Source organism: Capra hircus, chromosome 13 (genome assembly GCF_001704415.2).
Source record: "Capra hircus breed San Clemente chromosome 13, ASM170441v1, whole genome shotgun sequence".
NCBI lineage: Eukaryota > Metazoa > Chordata > Mammalia > Artiodactyla > Bovidae > Capra > Capra hircus.
In genome coordinates this window covers 57,769,892-57,784,493 of record NC_030820.1, presented here as the reverse complement: position 1 = coordinate 57,784,493, position 14,602 = coordinate 57,769,892, and the positions used below count along the sequence as shown (strand labels likewise).

Genomic DNA, 14,602 nt, shown 5'->3' with positions numbered 1-14,602 from the left:
TCCATCCCTCTGGCTCTGAACCCACTGCGGTCCTCGGGCTGGAAAGGGTCTACAAGCAGGTGAGAAAACAAGAAATTGCTTGTACTTAAAATCTAGGAGTTTTACAACAAAATCTAGCTCGGTCCCCTGAAACTGGGAGATCTGGCCTCATGGGGCCCATGTGCCTTTCGGCGGCACTTCTGCCCTTGGTTCTCTGCAGCTCCCTCCCCCGCCCCCGACCCCGAGGACAACAAGTTTGCCACCCTTAGCTGTCCTCTTCGGGCCTCGGGAAGCCCCCAAGCAGCAGGTACATCCTTTCTGCTCCACGGGTTCACAAAGATGAAGGGGCAGGCGGCACACACAGCACCCAGCCCTACTCCAACCAAGGGTACCTCACACACACACACACACACACAGGCACACGTGCGTACAACACCTTTTAAAAAGCACAGAATGAGTCCTCAGCCTTGATCTGCTACTCAGCACATGCACCAAAGAGCCCAAGGCTGGCAGGAGTATAGCCTCTAACACTCAACCTGTCACAGCGCCTTCTCTTTGTTCCGGATCCCAGGTGCCCAGCTGCCTGCCAACTTCTCTCTGGGTGATAACACCGGAGAAGACAATGCCACGCAGGCCTTCTTGGTGGGGGTCCACCACCAGCACCCTCCTCTCCAACACTTTCTTATGATTTGACAATTGTCAGAACCATAAGCGTTTAAAAACCCTAGCCCTGGGCTAGATGAGGTGGGGCAGGTACATGGAGGTGGGTACTTAGGCACACCTGAGCTGGTTGCTCTGGGATCACTGGGGTGCAAATGGATCTTTTGCATCTTGCAGTCCCAAACGTAAGAAGTGCCCCCCAACTCCCTGCTGCCAGCCTTCTCTCCTCTGCAGCCTTACCCACAGCTCCATCTCCCTTCTCTTTCGAAGGGCGAGTGCATATATTTGCACAACTCATCAGGGAGGAAGTGTGTGTGCACTTTTTTCCTTTTTATATTTCTCACATGCCCAGAAGAAGCTGTAACCATTCCAAACCCCAAGAGAAGCTGGCAGGAAAGGCAGAAAGGGGTAACGGCTGACTATGTGAACCCATACGTGTGCATGTGTGTTTGCATGTCGAGGGGGCGTGTGTGGACATGCACGTGTGTGCCTGTGTATGCATGTGTGCACAAGAGCCACTAGTTGTTCTGTGTTTTGACAAACACTAAGCTCACCCCTGACCTCAGGTCACACTAGGCGATGTAGCTGGCTTGACCCAGGCCTCCTGGGAAGCCATGGCCAAGGGCCTGACCTGAGATCCAATCAAAACTCAGCCTCTTACGGCACCTCAACCAAAAACCCAGACAGAAAACATGTGGGTTAAAAGTCCCAACTGAGAAGGCCCACGGGTGTAAAGGCTGGTGTTGAATCAATAGTTTAACCAGAAACCTGAAATATCTGTTTTCATGGGTGCCTGCGTCTTTCCTGGTGGTAAAAGCAAATTCAAGGCGAAAACCGGAAATTTCATCAAGAAGGAGCCCCAATCTTCCCCGTGTGGCACACAACAGGTGCTCAATAAAGGCTACGTGGATGAGTGGCAGTGGCCAACTTGGGCTTCACGGGCATTGATTTTGGAAGGGAACTGACGACCAGCTCTGCCTTCCTCCCCTACCCAGTCCCCTTGGAAAAACCAGTAACTGATTAAAACAGTGGTTGTCAGCCAGGGACAATGTGCCTCTCAGAGGGCACCTGCCAAAGTCTGGAGACATTCTTGGTTGTTACTACTTGGTCGGGGGAGGACAATCCTATTCCTGATCTCTAAAGGATAGAGGCCAGGATGCTGGGTAAAACGCCAACACCCAAGACAACTGTCCCCTTCGTCCCAGCAAGGAACTGTCTGGCCCAGGCATCCTGGAGCCCGGGTTGACATTCCCCGGGATTCAAGTGTTACACATGCACAGCACACGTGCCACACAAACTGCCAGAAAACTGGGTTGTCCTGTGAGCTTCTGAGTCTCTAGTGCCCACGAAGATTTTTTGGGATCAGAGGAGAGGTCAGAGAAGAGGAATCAGAGGCTCATGATGCCAGTGTGTTTTTTTAAAAAAAGCTCCCACATTAGACACTGCTGCAGAGGTGCAGGGCCGGGTTAGGGCAGGGGTACCTCCCCGGATCCTCCCGAAATACTGCCACTAGAACCAACAGCTGGTTATTGTCTGGCCCCACAAGTCAGCCTGTCCAGAAAGCAGAGTGGGCACCTGGCTGCCCCCAAAAGTCTCAAGCAGAAGTTGGAGGAGAAAGGGGGTGATTTCTAACAGGCGCAGAAGAACTAAAAAGAGGTCAAAGAATGCCAAGAAAAATGCAAACATATGCCAGGAGGAATCCTTTCCTCAAAAGTCAGCGCATCCGACTCCTTAGCGATCATCTCCAGTGGGCTGTCACTTGAGCTGGCTGTGTCTGATTCTAAGACCCCCGGCTCATTTACAAAACGGGTATATTTTTTCAAGGGGTGTGTTCTGGGAACAGTGAATTCCCATCAGACAGCAGCCCTCAACCCTCAAGGCTCAGAAAAGATGGGAGCCCCTGGAGAGTCTGGGCAGTGTCTTGTCAAAGTGAAGATGATCCTCAGAGCCCACCCAGTTCCCAGTCTCCCAGGGACAAAGGAGATGCTGCTGATCTCCAGCCCGCAAGGTGAAGGTGGACCCCTACTCTGGGGACCCCATTCCATAATCAAGATGGTGTGTGCATTCCACGAGTACCTACGTCTAAGCATTGACTGGGGCCCTGGGTAAAGCTTTTCACTGTCACTTCCCTGCATCTCTAAATCGAGGGTATGAACCCCAGTTGTGAAATCTGGTGCCACTGAAGTCCATACCAGGGCCCAGCACTATTCAAGCCAGACTTTGGAGGGGAGAGGTCTCATCTTGAAAGACGGTAGAGTTTGTTTTTTCAACCATCACAGTCTCCTTTTTCAGATGAGAGAGCTGAGGCCCAGAGGACTTAAGGGACTGCCAAGGGCCATCTCTTCTTCTCTAGAAGAGAAGCCACCTGGACATTGCCCTTCAGCCCACCTCAAAATCCAACTCTGACCTACTGGAACCCCCAACTCAGACCACAGGAAATGCACAGTGGCCACTGTCCATTTCGTTCCTTCCTTTCATCCTTCTTTCTTTTTATATAAAGAAACTCCAGGCCTTAAAGGCTTCCTCATAAGACCATTTCCGGGAAACCTGATTAGCACTTGCAACAAACAGTTATATTATACCTGCGCTTTACAGACGCTTCCCTCCCTGCCCTGGGCTTTCTTCCAGGAAGCAGGGGCCATGTGTAAAAAATACACGGAACATGGTGACTAATGGGCCACCTCGGGGCCAGCTGGAGCAGGCCCGGGTTCCAGGCGCGCTAACCTCAAGGGTCCCTCTCGGATGCCGATGCACAGCAGTCACAACAGGCAACGGACTTAACGGCCCCTCCGTGTCAGCCAAGATAACGTTAGGGCTAGTTAGCCCAAGAAGGCACAGAAATAAAAATGAATTTTTTAAAAAGTCCTGAACACAAAGGAAGAAGAGTGGAATGTCTGACTGTGCCCAGCCCTCATAATGGATAAGTTCTGGCTGCCACTGCCAACCCCTGGTGGGGCAGGGGGAGCTCCCTAAGGCAGCTTTACAGGAGGGGGAGAAATAAGGCACCACAGAGGAACGAGGCTCTCCAAACGTGTGTGAACATATTTTAATAATATCCTCGTGCATTTCATTAGCCTCCCGAGTTCACAAAGGGCCTTTGGAAGCAATCTGGTTTAGTGCAACTCAATTCCGCAAACGCTGGCTCTGGGCAGGTTCTCCTGGCATCTCGCTGGCCTGGCGTGGGGCAGCTGGGAGGGGTGGGGTGGGGTTGGGGGGAGCAAGGCTTTCAATTCCAGGACTGGAGGGCGGGGAAGGCGGGGGGACCAGCAGATGGAAGGACCCACCACCAAAGCCAGCCAGCCTGCCCCAGCCTGGCCGGTCACGGGTTATTTTTACCTCTTGCGCTTCACTGTACAGGCTCAGGGGCCGAAAACTGTGGCAGCCGCCTGCGGAAACTGGCTTATGAGTCACCCAGTGACTGCCCTCGCCTTGGTGGCGGCTGCCTCTGGACTCCTGGTCCCAGCTGGAAGGCTGGCCCTTGCGGATAAGGGCTGTGTACCACCCCCGCCTGGAGTGACTGGGAAGCTCAGAGAGGCAAGAGGTCCCCAAAAGGATGGGCGGGGGAAGGGAGTATAGGCTAGAAGGCAGTCCCCTGGGGGGTGGCAGTCAATTCACCACCTAGACCAAAGCCCACCTGGGTGGGCTACAGATGTTGGGACTCCAGGCTTATTCCCCTCTCAACTCCTCCGAGTGCAGGGCCAGTCAGCACCAACCTTCAAACACTCCCCTCCCCACCCTAAGTCTACCTCCTCCTTTCGGAGCAAGGCAGTCCCAAATACAGACAACCCCAAACTTTGACTCATTTGTAACCACCGTCCCAGCCAGACTGAGCCAAGCTGTCCAGACAGAGGCTATTTATAGGTGCGTCGGGGACACAGACACTCACACAATGACACACACTCAGGATCCACGTCTCGCCAGCGCTGAGCCCTGGACTCGGAAACCTGGACACAAATGGTCCCCAGACCCTCAGAGAGACACACACACTCAAAAGAGGCACCCAGACCCGGACACAGAGGGACTCAGAGACCAAGAAGACTCTGTCACACACTCCTGGGGCAGCCAGCCACACAGAGAGGGAAGCTGAGACCCAAACAGAGACACACAATCACAGCACACTCCACGGACGGCACGGAAACCCACTCACATAGACCGAGACCCACAGCGCCACGCACACTCCAGACACACACCCGGAGCTCCAGACACCGCGCAGGCCAGACAGTGTCTCACACGCCCGACTCCCCCCTGCCCCCAAGCCAAAGTTGATAAAGAGCCGGCCTAATTGCTCCATTGCGACTGCCCCTTAGGGAAATAAAATGGAAACTTCACGGATCCACCCGCCCCAGCCCTCCCGCGCACGGTGCCCTGCCGCCCTCTGCGCCGCTTGGCCCCGGGTCCGAGTCCCAGCGGGCGGGGCGCGGGCAGCGGGGGCCGTGCCAGGCTCTCAGCGCCGCGGGACAAAGCCGGGCCGGCCGCCAGCTGCCGCGAGCCGGGAGGGCGCGCCCGGGGCGCGGCGGGCGCAGCCGGGGCGCAGGGCGCACAGCCCGAGGGGGCGCGCACGGCCCGGGCCCCCGCCCGCATCTGCATCTCGATTCGGGGTCCGAACCTGACGGGGCCTCCGGGGAGGGGGGCGCGGGGTCACTCACTGATCTCCATGCTCTGGAACAAAGAGCGTTTGCAGTTGCACGTGCAGGAGACATTGGGCTGCCCGGCGGCGGCGGCGGCGGCGGCGGTGCTGTTGACCCCCATCAAGCGGTGCATGGACGGCGCGGCGGCGCGGCGCGGGGCGCAGGGGGCTCGGGGGCGGCCGGGGGGGGCTCCGGCCGGCGCCCGGCGCTCGGGCCCCGCATGCAGGAGGCGCGCGGCGGGGAAGGCGCGCCCCGGCTCGCCGGGCTCCGGGCGCTGCCAAGTTACCGGGGCGCCGTGGGACTCAGTGCTTGGGGCCGCGCTCCTCTGCGCACCCCCCGGCTGCCCCTCCGCAGCCCCGGGGGCGTCCGCAGTGCCCGCGGGTGGCGTCCGGGAAATGGGCTGGCAGCCGGGGCGCGCGCTGCCGGCGGGGCTGAGCCTCTGCTGCTAGCTTCCCCCAGCCGAGCGCCTCCGCCGCCGCCGCCTCCTCCTCCTCATTCAAGTCCAAGGAGATCGGGTTTCGCTCCGAGACCGCGGTCGGAGGCAGGCAGACGGTCTGACGTCAGCGCTAGACGGGGCTGCCGGTTCCCACCGCGCGGGGGCCGGGGAGGGGGCGCGCGCTGCGCCAATCCCCGCCGAGGTTCTCCCGCACCCCCTCCCCGGGCCGCGGGGCGGGGTGACGGGGAAGGGGGCGGGCTCTTAAAGGGCCAGAGCAAGGCGGTCCGCGTAGACCCGGGACCCGCGAGGCGAAAGAAGGGTGCAGCGTCCCCTCACAAACGGCGGTCAGTTTGGAAGCTCTGCCCCGCGCAGGCCAGGCCCGGGAGAGCGGGATTGGGTCCCAGCCTTTGTGGGTGCGTTCCCCCCAACCCAGGCCTCGGGGTCCTTGACCGAGGCTTTGGGGGGAAGCTTGTCCCCCTTCAAAGGAGCACGAGGTCCCTCGGACTCGAGGCAGGGGAAATTAGGGAAAGGAGGGGAGCCCTTCAGGTCGTCCGTTACCTGATTTCGCTGTCAACTCCCCGATTCCAGATCTGCAGCTCCAAGAGGCCCCAGCCCACTGCGCCCCCCCGCGCAATTTATCTCGACCTAGAGGAGGTCGACTGGGGAAAACTAGAACTCCTGTAGACACGCCCCGGACTGCTCCGAAAAACGCCCGGGAACCCTTGTCATGTAAATACGTGTCGGGGACTTGTACTGTCCCAGCCAGCGAGGCCCGGGGCGAATCCACACCCTACGTCTGCTGCCCAGAGGGCCACTGGCCTGCGGTGGGCGAGAGGAAAGAAGCGGCTCCGGAGTTCTAAAGACGGGGGAGGAAGTGCGGGGGTGTACTTTTATTTCAAGTTTTAATTACACAAGTGCTACAAGAACACATTCTCCTGGAATTAAAAAGATATTAAAATATTATGTAAGAGGCCCCCCTGCCTGGCACATCTCCATCCTCTCAACAATGCGGTGTGTCCTCTCCTAGACCCTGCCCTGAGTCTCTATTTATTTAACAAGTACTTACTACCTTGTGCTAGAAACTTGCCAAACAAGAAGGCAATCTGACACCTACTCTGAGGGCCAGGTATATTATTATTCCCATTTTACAGACACGGAAACTGGAGGGGTGAGGGTGCCACACAATGGAGGAGTTCTAAGCTGAACCCAGGTCAGACCCCCCTACCCCAAATATTTTTAGTTCTTGAAATATCCTCCACATATCCGTGTACTGCCTGGAATTTTCTTAATAGGCAAAGTTTTGCACTGGGGAGGGGGTCAGGGAGGGGGCGGGCAGCAGTGGTGGGGGGAGGCTTAAAAGTTATGGAACCAGAGCTGTATCTCCCAGAACTCAGAGAAAGCCAGCCCAGGAAGTGGTGAGGTCTCTTCTGCAACTGGGCACAGTGATGCCTCTTGCTTTCTTAGCACAAACCGAAAGCTTTTTCTAGAGGGTTCAAAGCCCAGGGCCCCGGAAGGGAGGGCCTGCTCAGGACTTACCATGGAGGGGACCCATGTCACAGACTCATGGCAGTCTCAGGCCCTCCCTTAAAGAAGAGGCAGGTCTCACCAACACGTCTAAGGAAGGAGGGGGGAGGTCTTGCTGCAGTTTAACTTCAGCAGCTTGGAGGAAAAGCAGGAGAGTCTTGAGCATTCCTTGGGGGCAGGGCTGGGGTGGGGGGTAGTGAGAATGTTGTCAGGGCCTGGGAATGACCTTGAGCCCCATTCACGTGTCAGGCCACAGGGGGTCACCAGCATTTCCCCTCCTTTCAGCCATTCCTTGAGTCATTCAAACAACAGACATTCCCTGAGCTGTAGAGAGCCCTGAGTGTCAGGAATTGGCTGAGGTCAGGAGCGGCTGTCTCTACCCTCCTGAAGTCTTACAGCTGATCTGGCCTGTCGGCCACAAGAATCACACAGGTTGATTGCCTTGGAAATGGGGCAGCATTTTATACAATCCAGGTTAAACCACTGGCCGGCAAAAATAACCAGTTAATTCAGTGGATGAAAAAAAACAAATCCACAATATCAACCTCTGGTTGATCTGTCTGGGACAACAGCACGGGAACATTTAATGAGCACCTACATTGTGATCACACTGTTTTGATGGTGTCAGCGGGGATGAGTTATTGGTCTCCATCCTGGTTCCAAAGTGAGTTTTGCCTGGAGGCCTAATGCAGAGAGTCAGTGTGGTGGTGGCAACTGCACCTCCAAAGATGAGTGGGATACAGTCATGTGACCTCGGTGAGTACCTTCATCTCTCCGACCTCAGTTTCCTTCTCTTCAAAAGAAGGGAATGGGAATAATGGGAATGCTAATAGTGTCTTTGCCTGGGGTGATCCAAAGAGGTGAAGGAGGCAGTGGCTTTGAAGTTGGTAAGAAGAGGGTTGAATATATATTAGCGTGTATGCGTGCTCAGTAACTTCAGTCGTGTCTGACTCTTTGCGACCCCATGGACTGTAGCCCGCCAGGCTCCTCTGTCCATAGGATTCTCCAGGTAAGAATACTAGAGTGGGTAGCCATTTCCTTCTCCAGGGGATCTTCCCAATCCATGGATTGAACCCAGGTCTCCTGCACTGCAGGCAGATTCTTTACTGTCTGAGCCACAAGCAATCTATATATTAGCAGTTAGGCTAGTTAATCCTCATAGAATCTTGGGAGGGGAGGAACTGGTATATTATTTTCTCTTTTACAGATGAGGGCATTGACAACTGGAAAGTCTTCCCATGATGACAGGGCCCCTGGCTGAGTAGGAAGCAGGCAGGGACAGAGGTGCTTTGGAAGAAGCAAGCACCTGACTACCCACACTCATGGAAGTTCATGTGTGCGTGGGGCTGCCAGGTCAATGTGAATGTCAGACAAACCATGAACAGCTTGTTGTATAAGTGTATCTTGTGGGACATACTTACACTAAACATTTATGTGTTGCTTATCTGAAATTTAAATTTAACTGGATGGTTTGTGTTTTTATTTGCTAAATCTGGCAACCCTGTGTGTGCCAGGCACAGCCCTATGTGATGCTAGGAATTCAGTGATGAGGAAGGGCAGAGCCCACTGTTGGACCAGGCAGGGAATGAGGTGATGTGGGCAGGGTGGGAGAACTTGCCGTCTTAGAAGCGGGAGGTGGCCCACCTTTGTAGGACCAGCCTGAGTCCGTGGGAAGGAGACTGAAAGCTGGAGAAAGAATTTCCTTCCTTTGTGCCCCTCTTCAGTGCTAGGTGCTGTGCTGGGTCTAGTAGACAGAGGGCAGCTACCCAAACAAACTCCCGGGGCTTCCCAGGTGGCTTGGGGGTAAAGACTCCACCTTGCAATGCAAGGGCCTCTGGTTCAATCCCTAGTCTGGGAAGATCCCACATGCCATGAAGCAGCTGAGCCCGAGCACCACAATCATTGAGCCTGTGCTCTAAAGCCTGGGATCCAAAACTATTGAGCCTACTTACCCTTAAGGCTGTGCTCCATACCAAGAGAAGCCACCACAATGAGAAGCCTGCACACTGCAACTAAGAGTAGCCCCCACTCGCTGCAACTAGAGAAAAGCTCACACAGCTACAAAGACCCAGCACGGCCATAAATTAAAAAATAGAAAAGCAAACTCCCCACCCTCATGTGACATTGTGGGGGTGGGGTGGGCAAGAGTGAGTATAGACAGGCATGCAAATCCATAGCTAAACTAAGTTACGTCAGACATGGTAACAATGAGATAGAGGCTGGGTTGGTAATCAGGGTAGCCCACTCAGAGGAGGTGGAGTTTCATTCAGCTCATCTTTATGGAGCATCTTCCTAGGGGCCTCCTGAGGCTCAGATGCTTACAGGTGAGACAGACAACAGATTTGTAAACATATAAGTCCAGGTCATAGTTTCAGAGGGACAAGAGTTAGAAAGGAACAAAGGGACTCAGCCTGGATGCAGCTGGATCCCAGGGGGCCAGATGGCCCCTCAGCAGAGTGGGACAGCAGGGAAGGAGCCCCAGCCTGGGGGCAGTAAGTGCCCAGGCCAAAGTTCTTGGTGGAAGGGGAACTAAAGGAAATCTGGGGCTTAGAACACATTTCCCAACCCAGTTACAGGTGGTGGGATTGTGAAATGGGTGTGTGTTCCCAGACAGCCTCTGGGCACAGGTGTTTCAGGGCCTCCAAACAGCACATGCTGCTGTCTGCCCTGAGCAGGGGCTGGATCCACCACAAGCAGGTTTTCAGATAGAAACCATGTGGTCCAGGCCAGTGAAGAGGCCTCGCTCCCACTGCAGGGCAGGGCTTCGTCCACATAGCTTCACAGGTGTGCAACCCAGCCAGGTGCCAGTGTCTCATGCTCAGAAGGGCCCCGTGCTTGGTTTGATGTTCTATTGTCACCATCTTGAAATTCTTCATAACTGATCATTTTTGAACAAAGGGCCTGGCAAATCCTGCAGACGTCCTGCTTAGGTGCCAGGCCCAGGTTGGCAGCCAGTCGGGGGACCAAGGAAGCCAGCGTGGGTTTTGGCTGAGGGTGGCTGGCCGTGTCCTGACTGTACCTGCTGGGGCCTGCTTTGACAGCGGACAGAGGGGACAAGGCAGATCCCAGCCTCTGCGGTCCAGCTCTGCCCTCTCATGCCTGCCACCCCCAGGCCTGTGGGACAGAGCTGCCTTTTCAGAAGCAGTCTCCGATGGCCTGAAGTGGTTTAACCACTTCTACTCCCAACTCACCACCTTTGGAAACCCCTTCCAGGCTGAGTCACTTTTTCCCTCAGCTCCCTACCCCTTAGTCCTGCTGGTGGTTTAAGGAGCCTGTTGATGTTCCCAAGTTAGCATTTTGGGACTTTGTATTTTTATGATTTTTTGGGTCTTGTTTTCCTTTTAAACACTAATAAGAGCATTTATTGGAAACTGCCTGTGTGCCAGGACCTCTTCTGGCCACTTCATATTTGTCCATTTAATCACTCGACAAATATGCATCAGATTCCTACAGGGAGCCAGGGCTCAGTCCTCTGGATCCCCACAGCAGTCCTGTGAAGCATAAGCTAATGGCATTCCCATTGGGCGGGTGGGGACATTGAGGCTCGTGGACCCAGGAGGGAGGTGGAGCGGAATGTGAATTCAGGGACTTTGGCCCCAGAGCCTGTGGACTGACCTCAGCAGGTAGTGTTTCTGCTCCCCTGCCCCATCCTCATTACCTCTGCCTGGGTCTGCCCTGCCTTTCCCACGGGACTGGGTCACCACAGCTCCCTGGGCTTCATACAGGCTTCCTTTGCCTGCTGCCGAAATTCCACTTGGATGAACTTTGCAGCCCACATCTCCTCACTGAAGCCACATTTCATCTGCCCTTAAGCAGGGCAGGAACAGGATTTCATAGGAAAGGGGTCTGGGGAGTGTTTCAAGGTCTCAGCACAGTGACCAGCAACATTGGACATGTGTTTGCATGTTCATCGTCTGGCAACTCTTCACTGTTCACTGGCAATGCCACACGGGCAGGACATTCTGGCTTGTTCCCCATGTGACTCCGGTGAGTCCATTGGTCCAGGTCTGGCATGCAGTGGGCAGCTGGCAAACCTCTGCAGAGTAAATGAGCAGTATCTGCACCTGTGGGGCTTCCCAGGTGGCACTAGGTAAAGAATCCACCTGCCAATGCAGGATACTAGACTCGGGTTTGATTCCTGAGTCAGGAAGATCCCCTGGAGGAAGGCATGGCAACCCACTCCAATATTCTTGCCTGGAGAATCCCATGGACAGAGGAGCCTGGAGGGCCACAGTCCATAGGGAGACAAAGAGTCAGACATGACTGAATTGACTTAGCTCGCATGCAGGCACCTGCATATGTAAACAGATAGTCACACTTGAGGCCCCCTTCCTGACAGGCTGTCTCCTCAGCTTGCTCACCCGCTCCACTCCCAGTCTCCTTTTGCCCACCTACTGACAAGCCTCTAACTTAGTATCTGGAAGCCAGAAACCTGGTCTGCACCTACCAAGAAAGAGTGCTTGCCTGGTACCAGAGCTAGATGTGGTAACCATAAAGATGTGAAGGGACTTCCTTGGTGGGCCAGTGGTTAAAGGACTGCCTTCCAGTGAGGGGGCACGGGTTCGATCCCTGGTTGGGAAACTGAGACTCCACATTCCACAAGGCAACTAAGCCTGAATGTCATGACTACTGAGTCCGCATGTTCTGGAGCCTGTGCACTACAACTAGAGACAAGCCCCATGTCTCAACGAAGATCCTGCATGCCACAATTAAGACTAAATACAGTCAAATAAAAAAATAAAGATGAAAAAAAAAAGATGTGAGGAGCATGTGTGTGTGTCTGTGTGGTCTCTGTGTTGTGTGTGTTTGTATTTGTTGCACATGTGTGGGGTGTATCCCTGTGCATACTCGTGCTGGGACGGGGATGTGTGTCTTGTATGTTTTGTTGGTTGTGGTTTGTGTGCTTAGCTTTTGATACAGGAGTTCAGCTCCTGGACAGATGTCACATCATTGAGCTCTCAACAAGCCAAAGGAGCCCTGCTAAATTGGTCACAGATGCAACTAGACGAGTCACTTCTTTCTCTCCCGTCCAGTTTCTCATTTCCGTCTAGTTTCCATAGAGAAGGCAGGGCTTTGGGACCAAGGCAAGGAGATGAGGTGTGGGCTTGAAGGAAAGGACAGAAGGAAACATTTGAGTTAAACTGTGTCTTCTGATAGGTGGATAAACTGAGGCCCAGGCAGGGACATGACTTGGCTAAGGGCAAGCTGCTGGAGAAAGGCAGCAAGCCAGCATCCTGCTCCCAACTCCCAGCCCTGCAGAACCTTTGGTCACCTTAAATAGCTTAGTATATAGACTTCTCTGCGGCAGGCTGTGCCTGAGAGGGGTTTGGAAGATTCCAGACGTTCAACTCATGTCTGAAACACTTCCAGAAAGAACTGTTTGTCATTCAAGTTGATTTCATGGACCAGAAATCCGAAGCAGAAATGTTCTGTGTCTCTGTTCTCAAGAGCGATACATTTTACTGTTGTCAGGAGTGATTAATAATGTAAACCTGTGATGCTTGGTGGCATAAAAGGCCTTTGTGCCAGGTTGGGTGGTGGCATTCTGCTGCTGGGTTTGGGGGGTGGGGGCTAGTGAAGAAGGAAGCAGGTATGAGGGTATCGGCCAGGCTAGTTGCAGAGGGTGCCGGGAAGACTGTGCCTGCCTGGCTGGGCTGGGCTGACGATGGGCACCCTACCTGGCACACGGAGACCATGCCACAAGGTGCCCGTGGCAAGCCAGGCTCTGCCTGGGCAGAGTTTACCCTCTGGGGGCTCAATCATTCAGTGATTCATTCCCCAAGGACTGGACTCTGCATGCCCAAAACTGGGGTCACATTAAGTATAGGCCACTGCTGCTAACTGCAAGGCCTTGATTGGGAACATTACTTAATGGATCCAGGCTTCAGTTTCCTCACCTTTAAAACAGAAACCATCAAGGAACTTATAGCACTATTGGGAGGATTAAATACGAAAACTCCCAGGCTTGGCTGGGAAGAGGCTCTTGAAAAAAGTTAATAATAATTATTTTTTTAATGTGGGCCATTTTTTTGTCTTTATTGAGAATTTCTTACAATATTGCTTCTGTTTTATGATTTAGGGGGTGGGGGGGTTGGCCATGAGGCATGTGGGATCTTAGCTCCCCAACCAGGGATCATACTCATACCCCTTGCACTGGAACGCAAAGTCTTAAGCCCTGGACTGCCAGGGAAGTCCCCCAAAGTTAACTGTTGTTATTACTTCATGCTCTGTGCTGCAGGAACTCCCTGTTCCATACAAAACCCCAGTGAACCCTAGAATACCCTCCTTCCTTTTGGAGAAGTTAGCCCAAATTTTAATTTTTAAATGAATTTGTGAGTTGCTTTGTTCCGTGTCTCTCGCTGGACTGTCCCTGCATGTCCCCCATGTTTGGTCCCAGGAAGGGATGCTCAGAGGTCCCCAAGACCTCCAGAACACCAGACAGGAACCGTTGGAATCCAGAGGAATAGGGCATCATGATACCCCAATACCACCCAAGGATGTGGCACCCAGAAAATGCTCTAAGCCTTCTGTTTGCAGACCCTGAGCTGGAGCTGGAGACAGAACCTCTTCCCCTCTGCACAGGGAGCCCTGGGCTCAGACACATGGCTTAGGAGCACAATGCTGGCTTCAGAGGTGATGAAACTGGCACAGTACTTTTGAAAGAGGTGTGGGTTACACATGTCTTGTGCTTTGCTGTATCCACAGCAGGAACTGGCAGATATAATGGCTCAGTACATACCTACTGAATGAATGCATGCAAGACAATTTTGCAATATGTATCAGGCCTTAAAGGATGAATGTCCTCACCCTCTGGTTCTATTTCTGCAACATATTTTAAGGAAATAATCGGAGAACTTGATCCTATTTATTTTCATTTGGAAAAGCAAAATTCAATGAAATTAAGAAAAAAATATAAGGGATTGGTTGAATCAGGAAGGTCAAATACAACACAACTGTTTAAAACATGATTTCAAAGATTATTTGACAATATAGAAAAAAGTCCTTCATAAAGTAAATTTTTTAATGGGCTTCAGAACTGATCCCAGTTATGTACAAATACAGTTATATTATTAGAAGACTAAATGATACAAGCCACAATGTTAACAGCAGCTAGTTTTATGTAATGGATTAAGTGAAATTAACATTTCTCTTATATGGTTTGCTGTGTTTTTTACAATTAACGTTATTTTTAAAAAAAAACATTTAAAGGTTACTGGAAAGTGCCTCTGAAGCAACATGCAAATCTTCTCCCTTGCGGCTCCTTTAACTCCAGTTAAGACGCGGAAGAGGCGGGGGTGCCAGACACCGCTGACGTCAGAAGCAGCCCGAAATGACACAGAGGACGAGCCAATCCCAAGTTTGCATTCTGGGAGCC

The 14,602-nt window shown here is 53.3% G+C and overlaps 1 protein-coding gene across 2 annotated transcripts in view; it reads right to left on the bottom strand.

Moving 5' to 3' along the window:
* Nucleotides 1–5,423, bottom strand: part of PMEPA1 (prostate transmembrane protein, androgen induced 1) — a 56,872-nt gene extending 51,449 nt beyond the window's left edge. The window contains exon 1 of one of the 2 annotated variants that reach the window (XM_018057627.1): nt 5,246–5,423. In XM_018057627.1, the coding sequence (XP_017913116.1) occupies nt 5,246–5,339 (94 nt within the window). In that variant the 5' untranslated portion in view covers nt 5,340–5,423. The remainder of the gene's footprint in view (nt 1–5,245) is intronic. The other variant, XM_018057626.1, reaches the window with a different exon arrangement.